The sequence below is a fragment of the Otolemur garnettii genome, unplaced genomic scaffold, assembly GCF_000181295.1.
Source record: "Otolemur garnettii isolate 467f Iridium unplaced genomic scaffold, OtoGar3 scaffold00002, whole genome shotgun sequence".
Classification (NCBI taxonomy): Eukaryota; Metazoa; Chordata; class Mammalia; order Primates; family Galagidae; genus Otolemur; species Otolemur garnettii.
The window spans coordinates 32710268-32728276 of record NW_003852397.1 but is presented as its reverse complement, the minus strand read 5'-3'; the positions used below and the strand labels follow the sequence as shown (position 1 = coordinate 32728276).

General features: G+C 43.1%; 2 protein-coding genes across 2 annotated transcripts in view; one reads left to right on the top strand and one right to left on the bottom strand.

Moving 5' to 3' along the window:
* Window positions 1–10011, top strand: part of SH3BP5 (SH3 domain binding protein 5) — a 79123-nt gene extending 69112 nt beyond the window's left edge. Inside the window, exons 5-9 of the mRNA XM_003781714.3 lie at window positions 1475–1605; window positions 3853–3895; window positions 4879–5098; window positions 7806–8066; window positions 8548–10011. Coding sequence (XP_003781762.1) covers window positions 1475–1605; window positions 3853–3895; window positions 4879–5098; window positions 7806–8066; window positions 8548–8765 — 873 coding nt within the window. The 3' untranslated portion in view covers window positions 8766–10011. The remainder of the gene's footprint in view (window positions 1–1474; window positions 1606–3852; window positions 3896–4878; window positions 5099–7805; window positions 8067–8547) is intronic.
* A 4387-nt stretch (window positions 10012–14398) lies between these two features.
* CAPN7 (calpain 7) overlaps window positions 14399–18009 on the bottom strand; it is a 41146-nt gene continuing 37535 nt past the window's right edge. Inside the window, exons 19-21 of the mRNA XM_023512667.1 lie at window positions 16447–16468; window positions 14761–14853; window positions 14399–14669 (exon numbers count right to left, since the gene is read on the bottom strand). Coding sequence (XP_023368435.1) covers window positions 14525–14669; window positions 14761–14853; window positions 16447–16468 — 260 coding nt within the window. The 3' untranslated portion in view covers window positions 14399–14524. The remainder of the gene's footprint in view (window positions 14670–14760; window positions 14854–16446; window positions 16469–18009) is intronic.

Genomic DNA, 18009 nt, shown 5'->3' with positions numbered 1-18009 from the left:
GGCTGGGGATTCGAACCCGCCACCTTAGGTGTACGTGGCTGGCGCCTTAGCCGGTTGAGCTATAGGCGCCGAGCCGATTATTGATTTTTGAACTCATTTTTATCAACAGGCTTAACTAGTTTCCTGGTAATGAATTTTTATAAACCTCAAAATCTGATATGAATGACTTTTTTTTGAGACTAAGACAGTTTCACTCTGTTGCTCTGGCTAGCAATCATGGCTCACAGCAATCTCACAACTCCTGGGCTCAAGTAATTCCCTAGCCCTAGCCTCCTGAGTACCTTATATCACCACAGTATAGCTAATTTTTCTTTTCTTTTAAGAGGCAAAGTCTCCCTATGTTGCCAAAGCTTGTTTTGAATAATAGGGCTCAAACAATCCTCCCACCTCAGAATTCCAAGTTGCCAAAATTATAGGCAGGAGACACTGCCCCCAGCTCTGAATGTGACTAGGTTCTGACTCTTCTGGATCCTGGATTCTTCTGTGTCCAGCCAGCTAAGTCAGGATATTGGGGAAAGGATCAAAGAGCTGAAATGAGCATTGCCTTGTGGCCTCTGCTGCCGTCATGCCTGGCACTGCTAGTTCTTGGGTGTTCTTCTGGTTCCTTGACATCTTTTGAGTTCCCACTGGTGCTGTCTGGCCACCTGCCTCTGTATCAGACCCTTGCCCCAAAGGGGAGCAGGAAGAGCTGAAGGTGGCTGGGTAGAACCAGGAACCCTGAGCAGAAGGCAGTGGAACTGGTGGGCGCCTGTAGTCTCAGCTACTTGGGGCAAGAGTTGGAAGTTGCTGTGAGTTATGACGCCACAGTAGTCTACTGAGGGGAACAAAGTAAGACTCTGTCTTCAAAAAAAAAAAAAAAAAGAAGACGACCACAGTGGAACATCTACTGAATCAGAAAAATATTTCAAATTTTCCCGACTTTTATTTTTCCATTTTCTTTTCTTTCTTTTTTTTTTTTTTTTCTCACTCTAACCATTGAGCTGTGGGCGCCCAGCCTGGTTTTCCATTTTCTTTTCCAGTCACCACCACAGCCAATTATTTATTTTTTAATTTTTTTGAGACAGAGTCTTACTTTGTCACCCTCAGTAGAGTGCCATCGCATTACAGCTCACAGCAACCTCCAGCTCTTGGACTCCAGTGATTTTCTTGCCTCAGCCTCTCAAGTAGCTGGGACTACAGGTGCCTGCCACAGTGCCCGGCTATTTTTAGAGAAGAGGTCTCACTCTGGCTCAGGCTGTTCTCAAACTCCTGAGCTCAGGCAATCCATGTGCCTTGGCCTCCCAGAGTTCTAGGATTACAGGTGTGAGCCACAGTGCCTGGCCTGGCCACAGCCAATTAAAATACTATTTTATTGGGAAGTTAGTGTATTCTTAGTCTGCCCATTGATCTTTCTCCTCAAAAAATATTCTCTAAGAAAATGTTATAATAGCACAAGCAGGAGCTGTTCTGAGCTGATCTCTACTTTTGTTTGAAGGTCATGGAGGCGGAGCAGACCAAGACAAGGAGTGAGCTGGTGCACAAGGAGACAGCGGCCAGGTACAATGCCGCCATGGGCCGCATGCGACAGCTGGAGAAGAAACTCAAGAGAGCCATCAACAAGTCCAAGTAAGTCCCGGCACAGCCCTGCCTGGGGCCATGTGGGTATCCTCCTCTGCTGCCTTTCCTTAACCTTGCATTGTGTCATACGCTTCAGGACCAGCCTGAGCAAGCCTTTAACATGGACTGTGGGCCTCACCAGAGCTTCTGCCCAGGCTCCCCTGCCCCCTCCTCTCCAGAGGCAGAGGATGCTGAGGGGTGGGCTGCTCTGGATATGGCTGACTCCCAACATGCAGAAACAGGAATTTCAAAAACGGAACTATTAAATGGCCCATTGGTTGGGATCTGGGAAACTCAGGTTGCAGCTTTGTTCTGTGGCTGACAGTGTGGACAAGGCCTCATCTCTTGGTTTACTACAAGTGGGGATGAGCTGTGTTCACAGTGTACATGTTCCCTGTGGATCAAGAGCTGAGGAAATGCTGCCAGCCTGGTTTTAATGGTTTTATCCAGTCTTTCCTCACTATAACACTATATATTTTTACATGATAATGATCCTAGTGGGCAAACACAACTGTGTCTCTTGGGGATAAGCCTCCTGTTTTATTCCCAATTGCTGGACTGAGAGAGACCCAACAGTCAAACACAGAGTTAGAGCAGAATGCACATTCAGGGCTACTATTGAATGCCTGTGCTCGGGACAGTGGATGCCAGGGGTTGGTTAGCTGGAAGATTGGCAGATGGCCAGCCCTTCTCCAGGTGAGGGAAAGGTTCCAATGCAGGGGGAGAGAATCTTCAAAGAGTTTCATCCTCTTCTGCTCTGTACTCCATGGTACCTACCTGTGCTCTGTGATTTCTACTCACTCCCTTCTAATGTACAGGTGTATGTGGATGTGTATAATAACATCTAACCATTTGCTGGCACATTTACTTAACTGGTGCATTTTTGTTTTGACTTGGTTTTTGGTGTGTGTGTGTCAGGGGTTGACCTGTGTATACAGATATGTATATGTGGCAATTTTTTGATGGGGGCAGGAGGAGAGGGTTGCAAACCTCCTTCCCACTGCACTGGCACCTCTCCCTGACCCGGAGGGCAGGCACAGGCATTGTCTGTACGTCAATACCTGAGGAGGCTGGAGGAGCAGCCTTTGCTGCTGCTGCTTTTTGGTGTCAGTGTGGTGGGTGTTTGCCAAATCCCTGCACACATATCTCACACATGCTCGTCAATTAACCTGTTCAGAAAAGGAATCCTCTGATTATACTCTGTCAAGCTTTTTGTACTTGAGAAGGGCATAGATCCCAAAGTGGGTAGGTCCTGTCTGCCTAGATTTACAAAATGTCAATCTGTATTCCATGGAATAGCTTCCAAGCCTCCTCGGTGCCCGCCTGACTCTCTGACCCGCACTTCAGTCCCACTCTGCTTCCTGTTCTCTGTCCTTGGCATGGGTGTTTGTGTTCCTTTTGCCTGGACACCTTCGCTGTGCTCTGCCATGACCAGTCACTTTCTCCACACCCTGAGCAGGCTGGTGTCTGCTCTTTTGGTCACATGATAGCACCTGAGGGGGGCCCCCCATTCTTTTCCCACTTTCACATTTTCCACACTCATCAATGGTGGTCCCTCAGTGTCCTTGTCATCCATCTGGATCCTTAGGATATGGGATTTGGGAGCTTTATGAAGGTTGTAGAGTTCAAGAAGAAAGTGTTGGTTTACTCTTAATTCTCCCAAGGAGAACCAGGCTCTTCTGGCTGACCGGGAACCCAGGGGCCTGGTAGAATGTTGGCATTTCTTGTCCTCTCTCTTGCCCATGATGCAGCTGGGTCTGACAGCCACCTAATGCTTCCCATCCTGGACAGGTCCAGGAGGACCAACCTCATGGCCCTTATGTGACCTTGGCTTTTCCCAGGTGACCTCAGCCGAGGGGTTGGAGCAGCCCCTTCTCCAGCCTTATCTGCTTCTCGTTGTCAGAGAGCAGACCAGGCCACCTTCAAGTCTGGGCATACGGGGTGTGGCCTTGAACAGGCTTCCCAGAGAGGGAAGTGAATGAGGGTGCAGCATCCCCAGGATACCTGTGTGCATGTGGGTTCCCCGTGTCTGGAGATAGGCCTCTGGTCAGCACAGTCCTAGGTGAGCTCAGCCGCTCTCTCTGGTGCTCCCCAGAGCTGGGCGCATCACCATCACATCCACCTTATGTGCTGTTAGTTACAAAATCCTGGAAGGGTGACCTGCCAGGTGTAGCTAATGCCTCTGATTCCTCTCGCAGAGTTAGTTGTGTGTCATCGTGTCATGTGACTCATGGTTTTCCTTCCTGTCTTCTGCAGGCCTTATTTTGAACTCAAGGCAAAGTACTATGTGCAGCTTGAGGTATGTGTGGCCTTGGGCTTTGTCACTAATAGGACTTTTCTGCACTCAAAGCTCCACTTTTCTGTGGTAGCAGGTTTTTTAATGACCCATTTGTTAGAAGAGAATAGTGGAGAGACACATTCTTTATAGAGTTTTCAATTTTCACTTTAAAATTGTGTTGGTTGCTAGGCATGGTGACTCACACCTATAATCCCAGCACTTGGGAGGCCAAGAGGGGTGGATTGCCTGAGCTCATGGGTTCGAGACCAGCCTGAGAAAGAGTGCAACTCCATCTCTAAAAAATAGCTGGCCATGTTGGGGCACCTATAGTCCCAGCTACTTGGGAGGCTGAGGCAAGAGAATTGCTTGAGCCCAAAAGTTGGAGGTTGCTGTGACACCACAGCACTCTACTGAGGGTGAATAAGTGTCTCCAAATTAAAAAAATAAATAAATAAAATGGTGTTGGTCTCTGAATGTCTCTCTACCATTCAGCCTCTGTACTATACTAGTCTGGGGGATCTCGGCATGCTCCTGGGACCATCAGTATCACCTGGAAACTTGATTGACATGCAAATTTCCAGCCATACCCTACACCTACTCACAGATTCGGGAATTGGAATCCTGCAATCTGTGTTTTAAAGAGAGCTCCAGGGGGATTCTGATGCAAGCTTGAGTTTGAGAACCACAAACCCACAAACCACAGTGGCTACACTGTGGGACTTTGATGTATTGGCTCATTTTTGTTCCCTGATGGGGTTTCTTCTACCATTGAGAGTTTCTCACTGGTAGAGTATTAGAGTTTGTCACCTGGATGGAAAGTGCCGGGGTGGGGAGAAACTGGTGAATGGGTAGCTGTGGTAAGAGTAATCAAGCCCTTAGCCTTGGCTTCAAAAATGCTTAGAAGTGCAGTGATGGGCAGAAAATGTTCCTGAACCTGTCATTCAAAAAACATCTCAAGGCCAGTAGGGGCTGTCTTCACTTACTGAGTCTCTTGTGCTGACCAGCAACTGAAGAAGACCGTGGATGACCTGCAGGCCAAACTGACCTTGGCAAAAGGGGAATACAAGACTGCCCTGAAGAACCTGGAGATGATTTCGGACGAGATCCATGAGCGGCGGCGCTCCAGTGCCATGGGGCCTCGGGGCTGCGGCGTTGGGGCTGAGGGCAGCAGCACGTCTGTGGAGGACCTGTCGGGAAGCAAGCCAGAGCCAGATACCATTTCTGGTAAGTAGGGGTCCATGGGCAAGTGCAGATATCATGAGGCATGTGTGACTTGCTTCCAGGGGTGTGCTGTCCAAGGGTCTCCAGTGAAAGGGCTGAGAGAGTTAGGCAGGCCTGAGGGCTATTTCTTTCTTTCTTTTTTTTTTTTTTGAAAGAGAGTCTTATCTGTCACCTTGGGTAGAGTGCTGTGGTGTCATAGCTCACAGCAACCTCAAACTCCTGGGTTCAAGTGATCCTCTTGTCTTAGCCTCCCGAATACCTGGGATTACAGTTGTCTGTCATGACACCCAGCTAGTTTTTCTATTTTTAGTAGAGATGGGGTCTCACTCTTGGTCAGGATGGTCTTGAACTCCTGAGCTCAAGGGATCTACCACCATACCCAGCTCTGAGGGCTATTTTTGGCCATTCCTAATTTGGATGGAACACTGTGTTCCTCAGAGTCAGGATTCTGTGGTCAAATACTTTTGGGAAATGTTACACTTTCATGCCTCTGAGAGTCAAAGTAGACACTGGAATGTTCAAGGCTCTGAGAAGAGTTATCTAAGAATAGAAACTTTGGAATTGGAATGATTCACATCACTCCCAGTGCCTGATGTGGGCAAGGCCTTAACTTTATATCTTGGTTTTTCTCATCTGTAAAAATGGGGAATATAATGGGACCCATCATATACTATCTATTATGTAAGTGGTGATTTAGGATTAGATGAAAAAACAATACCCGGCACCCAGAGACCTCTGTTCCCAGGGACATCACCTCTTGGAAAACTGATAATAGGTTTGACCGCTGCTATATTAATCAAACACTATCTTTGCATATTTCCTTTTCTGTGGAATAATCCCTCCTGGATCTGTTCCAGGCTTCTTCCTCAAAAGTTCTTTAGTAATATGAAATGTTTAAGGGCCAGGTCCAAGGAAAAGGAAACTATAATTTAAACCATAACTATGTGTGAGTTACTTTACTATTGTCTCACAACTCTTGTATGGGTGGGATCATGAAGCTCCGAGATGCCGTCAGGCAGCAAGACACAGCATGGTGGCTGCAGAAGACGGAGGACATGCAGGAAGTAGTGGAGTTAGGATCCGAATTCAGCTCTGAGCCCATTTTCTGTCCCAGAATTACAGAACTTATCATTACATAATAATCCTGTATGGCAGCAGTTCTCAACCTGTGGGTTGCGACCCCTTTTTAACAAGGAAAATACACTGCGCCATTAGGAAGGTTGAGAACCACTGCTCTATGGAATGCTATAAGGCTGTTTTTACAGAGTGGGGGCGGGGAGTAGGAAAGATCTAATAAGAAGTGGGATTGTGGCTTGGCACCCGTAGCACAGTGGTTATGATGCCAGCCACATACACCAAGGGGGTGGCAGGTTCGAACCTGGCTCAGGCCAGCTAAATGACAATGACAACTGCAACAAAAAATAGCTGGATGTTGTGGTGGGCACCTGTAGTGCCAGCTAGTTGGGAGGCTGAGGCAAGAGATTTGCTTAAGCCCAAGAGTTGGAGGTTGCTGTGAGCTGTGACACCACGCACTCGACCCAGGGCAAGTGAGACTCTGTCTTAAAAAAAAAAGAAGTGGGATTTTGTGCAGGCTGACAGAAAATCGCTGAAGACTGTCAAGGACTCTGCTCTTTTGTAGCAAATAGTGATCTAAGTAGGTTTTTTTTTGAGACAGAGCCTCAAGCTGTCACCCTGGGTAGAGTGCTGTGACATCATAGCTCACAGCAATCTCAACTCCTGGGGCTCAAGCAATTCTCCTGCCTCCAACTCCCAAGCAGCTGGGACTACAGGTGCCTGCCACAGTGCCCTGCTATTTTTTTGGTTGCAGCTGTTATTATTGTTTGGTGGGCCCCGGCTGGATTTGAACCCACCACCTCAGGTGTATTTGCCTGGTGCCTTAGCTGCTTGAGCCTCAGGAGCTGAGCCAAGTTTTTTTGTTTGTTTGTTTTTTGAGACAGAGTTTACTGTGGCACCCTCGGTAGAGTGCTGTGGCATCACAGCTCACAACAACCTCAAACTCTTGGGCTTAAGCAATTCTCTTGCCTCAGCCTCCCAAGTAGCTGGAACTTAGGTGCCTACCACAACGCCTGGCTATTTTATTTTTTTCGTTGTTGTAATTGTTGTTTGGCAGGCCTGGGCTTAGTTCAAACCCACCACCCTTGGTGCATGTGGCCGACGCCCTGCTGACTGAGCTATGGGCGCCGCCAGATCTAAGTAGGTTTTGAGTGTCTTTTATGAGATCAGAAGTTACCTGGAAGATAATTTTGCTGCTTCTGCTTTGGAAGGAAAAAAGCCTATAAATCCAACTGGCTTTGTTTAGGGTACATTACAAAGGGCCAGCACCTTTTCCTGTGCATATGTGAATCTGTCTGCGGAGGAATGAGATGACAAGGTCCTGATCTGTGGCTGAATTCATCTCCGTTTTTAAGCAGTGTCTGATGATACCAATTTCTAGGCAGGGTTACAAGGTTATTGTACCCTACTGAATGAATGTCCGTGGGATTCAGTTCCCAGCTGCTGCCCTTTAAGCTGCTTTAGAGGCTGGACCTACAGGCTTGAGACATCACATTACTCCATGAGGTGCTCACAGTGGCAGAAAGTCTGCAGGCCCCATGCTGTGTCCTGCTGACAGCCGCAAGGACTTTTAGAGGTGTCTGAGGAGTGAGCTAACTGACAAACCCCATGTGACAGGCTTTTGCTCTCATCCTAGTGGCTTCCGAGGCCTTTGAAGATGACAACTGTAGCAACTTTGTGTCTGAAGATGACTCAGAAACCCAGTCCGTGTCCAGCTTCAGTTCAGGACCAACAAGTCCGTCTGAAATGCCTGACCAGTTTCCTGTTGTGGTGAGGCCTGGCAGCCTGGATCTGCCCAGCCCTGTGTCCCTCTCAGAGTTTGGGATGATATTCCCAGTGTTGGGCCCTCGAAGTGAATGCAGTGGGGCCTCCTCTCCTGAATGTGAGGTAGAACGAGGTGAGTTGCAGTTTCTTCCCGTCCCAGATGACACGTAGGCTTTGCAGTCTGATCTTAGCACTGTTCTACACCTTTGCCAAATCTTGGTGCCCCAGAGCTACATTTCTGGGTCTCTCTATATGTGCTATTGGTTTTAATCACTGAGGCTATTCCTAAATGCCGTTCTGGGGGGTGGTTTCTGGCTCTCCTCAGCTTCTGTGAAGTAGAGCTTAGGTTCGGTGTCGCTCATCAGAATAGTCCCCTTGCAAACACATGCTAGAGAGGTTTGTCTCCCAGCTATAAAATGAATATGACAAACTTCATCTCTAAAGAATATATAAAACACCATGAGGAAGAAAAGCAGTAGGTGATGATGTGCTGGAGAACCATCTCTGCTGTGTACAACGGGCAACACCGGGAGTTCTAAAGGGCGGAGTCGGCCTGGGTCTGGGGGACTGCGAATCGTCAATACTCACTTTTGGTAATCTTTGTATTTCCGTAGGAGACAGGGCAGAAGGGGCAGAGAATAAAACAAGTGACAAAACCAACAACAACCGGGGTCTCAGCAATGGCACTGGCAGTGGTGGCAGCAGTAAGAGCCAAAGCAGCACTTCCCCCGAGGGCCAGGCCTTGGAGAACCGGATGACGCAGCTCTCTCTCCAGTGTGCAAAGGGAAGAGACAGGATTATCACTGACATAAAGATGGTGCAGATCGGCTGATCCACCCAGGGCCCGGGCCACGTGCATATCAATATTTATACATGAAACTGGAGGACATTGTGCCAATAATCATTTACTATATGCCAAATCTTAAGCATTTACTCTAAACTGCACTAAAGAGGTTTCGGTGACCTTGAGGGCTGAAGATTTTTCTTCTGGATAAGAGTTTGTAGGCTGGTTTGTTTTTCAGATCAGAGTTGTTGCAGGTGGACTGTGACCAAGTCCACAGCCTCTGTGGAACATTCTGTGTAACAGCGTTGTGGAAGCAATAACTATAACAGTTCCTATGAAAGAACCAGAGCCAGGAAGAGGGCTGGGGAGCTAAGCCAAAGTGGGGGCAACAGCTTGCTTCTCTTTCCCTTTTCTCACCCTCAATTTGGAGAAAATGGAGCTATTCTCTCCATTACAACCCAGGGTTTCTTAATGAAATAAAAAATGGCCACACACAAAAAACATAAGTTTGAACATTCAGAGCACACCTTTTTTGAAGGCTTACCAAACAAAACAACAACAACAAAATCCAAGAACACACTTCATTTTCATCACCTCTGGTGTTCAGAGGGGCTCTTACAAAGTGTTATGCCGGGCCACTCATTTTCTAGAAAGGTTACCATGAGCTGCACTTTTGGGGTGGGAAAGGTGAATGCTGGTGTCAGGGATGAGGGTGGGGGGGGGGAACATGGGTAGCAGAGAAATATCATAGAAAGGGATTTGTGGCTGTGGGAAAGAAGGTTCTAATACCATAAACCTTATCCTGCCAGCCAAAGGGATTTATTCTATGAGAAGTGCATGTGAAGAATGGTTGCCACTGTTATTAGATTGACAAAGTGTTCATTTCTCTGTAGGCTATAATTTTAAATTACTTAAGGGTTATGCTGCACTAGTATTCCTTAGAGGAAACCGTTTCTTAAAGCTAGGAGAGGGAGTAGGCATGTGCTGGCAAAGGCTGTTACATAGAAGCAATGGAGTCTGTTATGCTAATAGTGTTAAGACTGCTTTTCTTTAACGTTTTCATGGTTATGCACATTTAGAACAATATTTTATTTGCCCCGTTTTGTTAAAAAATTTTGCATTTCTAAAAAAAAGCAACCCCTTCTGAAATTGTTCTGTCACAGCTTGTATATTAAGTCATTTGTAAATCTCTTCATACAGTAGTAATTTTTTTCGACTGATGCAGTATCTTAATGACAAGATTATTTTGTACCTGTCCTAATACCTTGAGTGTAATAAAAACAGCATAAGAAAACTTTGTGACTTAAGTGCTGCTTAACTTTGCTTTTCCTTCTGGCAAGAGGTTGCCTAGAGGTAGAAGTCACATGTTCTCATTTTCAATTAAGGTCTTCAATCCTAATGATTTAAGCCCCAATTACTAAGGTTTGGATTAGAATTCCACTTTTGTTGCTACTAAAGCTAGGCAATGAGAGGGCACAGTGGTGGGGATAAGGAAGCCATGCGGAGGAGTGGTTCTCAAGCCGGAGCACATTTGCAGTCTGACCTCACCTCCAGAGACTGAGTTGGACGTTCACTCGGGCACTGGACTTTTAAAAATTCCCCAGGTGGATCAAATGTCCATTCATGGCTGAGAATTAGATGCTATCTTGGATCCTCTCCCTAGTGGTCTTGTGAATCTGCACATTTCATATTAAAGCAGACTATGGGAGAAAGTACATGGTTGGCCAATCACAAGAATTAAAGTATTTTCAGAAAAGATAATCCTTTGCTGTATCAAATAAAGAGGTTCTACCTTGTAGTTAATATTTCATCTAGAAAAGTTCATCAAGTCCCCTTTACTATGTTTAAAAATAAGAATATTAAACATTATACTCAAATTCTCCTAGTTACCTTTAGGGTCCATTCAGATCTCGTAAAATCCCCCTGCACCAGGGCCTCAACTTCTAGTAAAGACACAGAGACTTTCTTGACTTAAAAAAAAAAAAATCATGCCAATGAGGCATTGCATTTTTTCTTCCCTCTTAAAAAACATCATCTGGCATACAGCCCAAAGTGGGAGAGCTTAAAGTTCTTCAGCAGTTCCATGTTCATAATCTGTGTGGTGGATTTCTAGTTCAAATGGTTTATTACTTTAGTGAAAGCCATGAAAGATTTTATGAATGACTAGAAATTTCAAATAAGTACTGCAGAAAATGAAAGTGGGAAGGAATTTCCAAAAACTGGGCTTTCCTTCTCATGTCTTTACTTTTTTATTGTACTTAACATTTATGAGAGTGTCTTCCCCCACAAGTGCTAGAACACGAGCATTCTCATAAACCCTCATGGAAACAGCTGATTCTAAACCTGGCACCTACAAAGACAATTTCCTCTGGGGTCCAAAATGGAGGGAACTAGAACTGGGGAGACATTGAAGGGCAGGGGTAGAGAGAATAAAGTCTCAGATCTTTGTCCTTGGATCAGGGGAGCTTACCAGAGTTTCTTCCAGTGAGGTCAGGGAGATAAATGAGCTGGCCCAATAGGCTCACACAGATGTCAGTGCATTCACTGCCAATCCTGCTAGGGGAAATGAGGTATCCCTGGGTCCCTTAGCGGTTGCCAGTTAACCAAAAATAATACCAAGGTTTATACTTTGGAAAAAGAGCTTTACTTCTCATGAAGAGCAGCCATATGCTGGGCAGCCAAGCTCCCTGCCCTGGTCCTGTCACTGCAGCTTTTTAATCTTTGCTGTAACTGACATTCTCTTCTGGGAATTCCCCATCCACTGACAAGAATTCATCTGCCCCCAACCTCCCTGTTTTTTTTGTATCTCATGTTGTCACTTTTTGTAGTTACCGCTTCTAAGAACTTAAAAACATTTTCCAAAGATTTCCCCCAAAACAGTTCTGGACATCTAGGTAGCATTTGACTTCTGATTCTTCTAGGTGATCTCATGTATTATACCACCACACTGATTCTACATGTAGATATTCTGGAGAATTTTACTTTGTATCTAAACTTACTTTCTCTGAATTTCTCTACGCATCTGCCCATGTGCTGAAATTAGAAACTTGAGTTATCCTCTCCCTTCCTTTGGCTGACTAGTTTTTCCCATTCCAACTCTGACTCACTCTCTGTTGTGATTTAGAACCTCAGAAAGGTTGGAACTGTTTTCTTTCTCTAAAATATAGGTCTGCTCTTGTTCCTTTCTGTGTGGTGCTTGCTGCCCCAAGATGGAAAGGGCTGTGGAAAGATGACTTGGGAACCTGCAAGATCATTAAGTCCTAGGTTCATTTCCTCAGTTTGCAGGAAGGAAATATGGTATCTGTACTTCATTCAGCTACTGGGAAAATTAAATTAAAAAGAAAAATATACACATTGGATACATAGTGTATCAGTAACTGCTAGCTACTTTTTTTTTAGTCAATCTTTTTAAGTTTCACCTATAAGGTCTCTGGTCAAAGTATCAATTACTCAAGCCCTATATTGGCCCAATCCAAATTAACCTTTCCTTAATGATGGTAGCACTATGTCTAGAGCTCTATTATAAACTTTAGCACCACAATATATTTAATCGCTCATATACAGATTTCCTCCAATAGATCTGAGGGCAGCGATTAAGTTTTGTTTGCATCCTTTATAAGATCTTTTTTTTTTTTGGTAGAGACAAGAGTTTTACTTTATCGCCTGTGGTAGAGTGTTGTGGTGTCACAGCTCATAGCAACCTCCAAATCCTGGGCAGGTGATTCTCTTGCCTCAGCCTCCAGAGTAGCTGGGACTACAGGCAGCCGCCATAACACCCAGCTATTTTTTTTGTTGCAGTTTGCACGGGGCTGGGTTCAAACCCGCCACCCTTGGTATATGGGGCCAGTGCCCTACCCACTGAGCCACAGGCCCCGCCCCCTTTATAAGTTCTTTAACAATAGGTTCAAATCATGTGTTAATAATATAGCTCTTATCCTTTTAATTTTTTCTTTAAATGAGAAAACTAGTCAAATTAATCCACCTAAAACAAGCTAAAATTTGAAAGCCCTAAATAATTCCAAAAGTGAAATCTCAGGGAAATAATCTACCACTATCTTTTTTTCTTTTTTTTTTTTGAGATAGTCTCACTATGTCACCCTTGGTAGAGTGCCATGGCATCACAGCTCACAACAACCTTCAACTCTTGGGCTTAAGTGATTCTCTTACCTCAGCTTCCCGAGTAGCTGGGCCTACAGGCTCCCACCACAATGCCTAGCTATTTTTTGGTTGCAGTTATCATTGTTTAGCAGGCCTGGGTTGGGCTTGAACCCACCAGCCTTGGTATATGTGGCCAGCACCCTACTCACTGAGCAATGGGAGCTGAGCCAATTTACCACTATCTTGAATTTTATGTAAAGGAAGACAGTTTTGTTGAATCATGTATTTTCATGAAAATAATTTGTTCTCTTTTAGATGGAACACAGATGAGATCTTTTAATAAGTCAGTCTAAGTTAAAATATGGTTTTCATCAGTATAAACATTTTATTTCAGTTGAAGGTAGTAGAAATACAAAATAAGAAGATTTGATAATTATAAAGTAGAGATAATGAAAAATCCCACCTTATTTTTAGATCTTTAAAACTTTGAACAATGTTCTGATGGATTTTTATGTAAACTGGGAATTTACACAACACTAGTATCTTGGCAAGTCACTTTTTCTCAATGCTATATAACCCATTCACCATATATTAAATTCTCAATTTCTTCAAAGTGCTATTACTAATAACAGCATAAGTTACAGAGCAATTTTAAAAAGACAATACAAATTAAATTGTCATGTCCTCCATGTCTCCAATTACTATGTTAAAAAATAAAAACTACAACAGTGAACTTACATCAGTTCTCTACATGATTCATTGGGAGCTAGGTATCTAACATCAATAACCTTCATTCTTTTTTTATTTATTTTTTGAGACAGAATCTCACTTTGTCACCCTTAGTACAGTGCTGTGGCGTCATAGCTCACAGTAACCTCAAACTCTTGGGCTCAAGTGATTCTCTTGCCTCAGCCTCCCGAGTAGCTGGGACTATAGGTGCCTGCTACAACGCCTGCTGTTTTTAGACATGGGGGTCTCACTCTCGCTCAGGCTGGTCACTAACCCCTGAGCTCTAGCAATCCACCGGCCTCCCAGAGTGCTAGGATTACAGGTGTGAGCCACTGCACCTGCCTATAACCTTCATTCTTAAGCATGAACATCTTCATGCTAAGTTAATTAGTACTTTTTAAAGCTTTATTCTAACATCTGGGCAGTAATAAACATTTAAAACCATAAATAATGTTAAAATTAGTTATGGTAACAATTCATTTGGTAATCAGTTGCCCAAGATGTACAGTGGAGTCAATATAAGTAGCTTTAACTTATAACATGCTCTGCAAAAAAGGGAAACATCATGTAAATATTTCAGGATATCAAACTAGCCTAGCATTCCACTCAATGAATCTATGCCCCTCATTTTCCCCACCTAGTCTAAGTTCTCTTATCCCTTTATCAAAGACATCTCACAGTGATGACTCAGTCTAATTTTTAATCATATGTACTTTTTATACAAAATGGCCCCTAAATAGAAGCCAACTCTATATACACAAAACCATGTAAACAGTGCTTCTAGATGATTTAGGTAATTCTGACTACACACAATTCTTACCAAATGCCCTGACAAGCACCAGATTCTGCTGCAACATGTTTTTAGAGATTTAATTTCATTCTGATTGTTGTGTTTTCTATCCTGAAGATCTCTATCTTCATTTGAAATTGACGTTTGGTAAGTATTAAATATAAATCCAGCAATTTTTGAGATTTCTCCATCACTGAAGTTGTGTTATCTTGATGGGAATAACACTATTAAAGTCCAAGAAAAAAGGTCCTTCTTGTTTAGGTAAAAAAGTACTGGGAATGATATTGAAGATCCCAGCAGGTATATTTTCTAATTCCAGGTAGCAAAACCCACACCTATATTCAAGGAAAATGAGAATAAGGTTTATAGAAGATAATGTTACGAACAGTGAATATAAATTAGATACAGTCAAAATGCCAACATTACCTATAGTCACCACTAGATTTCCTTGGAAAGCCATGGGGACCAGGATCTCCCACCATAGAAACTGTTACAACTTCAAATCCAACGCTGTATTGCCTAGCATTTAAAATAAACAGAATCACTATATTATTAAATAGTCTCAAATATATGATTTAAAATAATTGAAGTACAGATGTACTATTACGTATGTTTCTGAAGCTTCAGTGGGGGAGAACAATACTCTGAAACATGAATTCAAATTTTTATCTTCAAACAAGATACCATTTATATGTTTTAATGGAAAGCAGGAAGATTAATATAGTATTAAAACTTACTTTTGGGTGGCACCTGCAGCTTAGTGGGTAGGGGGCCGGCCACATACACCCAGGCTGGCGGGATTGAACCTGGCTAGGCCAGCTAAACAAAAATGACAACTGCAACAACAACAACAACAAAAATAGCCGGGCACTGTGGCTGGTGCCTGTAGTCCCAGCTACCGGGGGGGCTGAGGCAGGAGAATCACTTAAGCCCAAAAGTTTGAGGTTGCTGTGAGCTGTGATGCCACAGCACTCTGTGCAGGGAAGCATAGTGAGACTTTGTCTCAAAAAATAAAATAAATGAATAAATAAAACTTACTTTAAAAAAAGACTTTTTACCACTCACTCCTAAGAATAATTTAAAGGGCTCAGCACCTGTAGCTCAGTGAGTAGGGTGCTGGCCACATACACCAAGGCTGGCAGGTTTGAGCCCAGACTGGGCTTGCTAAACAACGACAACTGCAACCAAAAAATAGCTGGGCGTTGTGGTGGGAGCCAGCAGTCCCAGATACTCAGGAGGCTGAGGCAAGATAATCACTTAAGCCCAAGAGTTGGAGGTTAGTGTGAGCTGTGATGCCATGGCACTCTACCAAGGGCGACACAATAAGACTCTGTCTCAGAAAAAAAAAAAGAATTTAAAAGATAAATGTTGTCACTTAAATTTAAAAACTAAAATACTGTCATTGCAATAGGCAGAAAAGCCCATGGAACAGGAAACCAAGCCTTGAAGTAAAATCTAACTTTATAGAAGTAGTTAACATATGATAGACATGGCATTCCAAATCACTGAGAAAGAATTCACTCAGATGGTGATCAATATTTTGAAAAATATTATTAAATTACACACCAAATATAAAAATATATTCATGGATTAAAAAATTCAATGGAAAAATTTAACCATAAAGGAATAATAAGAAAATATGGGCCGGGCATGGTGGCTCACACCTGTAATCCTACCATCTGAGAGGCTGAGGTGGGTGGACTGCCTGAGGTGACAGGCTGAAGACCAGCCTGAGCAAAAGAGAGACCCCATCTCTAAAAAGAGCCAGGCATTGTGGTGGGCACCTGTTGTCCTAGTACTTGGGAGGCTGAGGCAAGAAAATCGCTTCAGTCCTAGAGTTGGAGGTTGCTGTGACTGAGGACACCACGGCACTCTACCCAGGGTGGGTGACAAAGTGAGACTCTGTCTCAAAAACAAATAAAAGTACAGTTAACATTTATTTAATAATGGGATTATTAAATAAGAGACTTCCTATTCATAGCAAAAAGAAAGTAGAAAAGACAGATTTGACTGCTTTAAAATGAAATTCTTTTTCCTCTACAGAAAAAATGATAATCTAGGGAAAATATCTGCAAATATGTGAAGGAGTTAACATCTTTACCTTAGTCATACTTATAGTTAAAAAATGATAACTCTAACAGAAAAATGGGCAAAAAACATTAAGTAATAAATACAAGAAAAAAGATTGCCAGTACACATTTTTACATGATAAATTTATCTAGACATTAAATAAAAAACCAGCAGAGGTTTTTAAAATTTGTGGAAAAATAGCTTAATCATATTTTCATATCTAAAGGACTATTAATTGCTTTTGAATTAGTTTGTGAGGACTATTCATTGCTTTTGAATTAGTTTGTGAATTTTGTAAGCAAAATTAAGCCTAATCTTATTTAGAAGGCAGTACTATTTTTATTTGTATTCTCTGTATTTTTTAAACCTTATAAAGTTACAAAATATAACACAAAGTAAATAAAACACACATATGGGCAGCCCCTGTGGTTCAAGGAGTAGGGCGCTAGCTCCATATACCAGATGGGCAGGTTCAAGCCTGGCCCAGGCCAAAAACTACAAAAAACCACCAAAACCACACATATATCTTAACGAATATTTGTAAGGCGAATAAATACTTGGGTAACCACCACCCAGAAATCAACCAAGCCCTCTTAGCACCGCAGAAGTATCTTGCATATGCCTTTCTGATTGCAGCTCCTGTCTCTGACAGAGCTAACTTTTATGATAATCATTTTCTTGTTTTGTTTTGTAGTTTTACCACCTTAGTGTGTACCCTTAAACAACAGTCATTTTGTTTTGTCTGTATTCACTTCAGAGAAGTAGAATCATACAACAAATATAGTTTATATGGATGGCTTCTGTTCAGCATTATTATTTTTTTCTAGGATATGGGGTCTCACCCTGTTGCCCATGCTGGTGTTGAGTGGCATGGTCACTGCTCTGTGCAGCCTCAAATTCCCAGGCTCAAACAAACCTCCCACCTCAGCCTTCCACATAGCTGGGACTACAAGCTTGTGCCACTGTGTTTGGCTAATTTTTATTATTTTTTGTAGAGATAGGTCTTGCTATGTTGCCCAGGTTGGTCTCAAACTCCTGGCCTCAAGCTATCCTCCTGCCTTGGCCTCCCAAAGTGCTAGGATTGTAAGGGTGAGCCACTGTGCTCAGCCTCAGCATTGTTTATAAGATTCATCCATCACGTTCTGTGTAGCTGTAATTCGTTCACTTTTATTGTTACATTTCATAACCTTAAATGTCATTGGTAAACATTTCTGTATATTATGATGGTTTGTTGGCCATCTGGATAGCCCCCTTTTGGACATGTTTTTGTTTATTTTAAAAAATCTGCAGACTGTAATGTACTTGGAATTTATTTTTAGACTTGATGTGAGATGGGTCTAAATCATTATTTTTTATACATGAATACTCAATTATTCCGTATCATTTAGTAAAAAAAACTGTCCTTTACCCACTCCTCTACAATGCCATCATTTATCATAAATTAAATGTCTACATATGCTTAGGTCTATTTTCAAACTTTGTTCTGTTCCATTATGTTCATTTTTAATATTACATTATTAATTTAAGAAAGTTACTCATGGCTCGGCGCCTATAGCTCAACCGGCTAAGGCGCCCGCCACGTACACCTAAGGTGGCGGGTTCGAA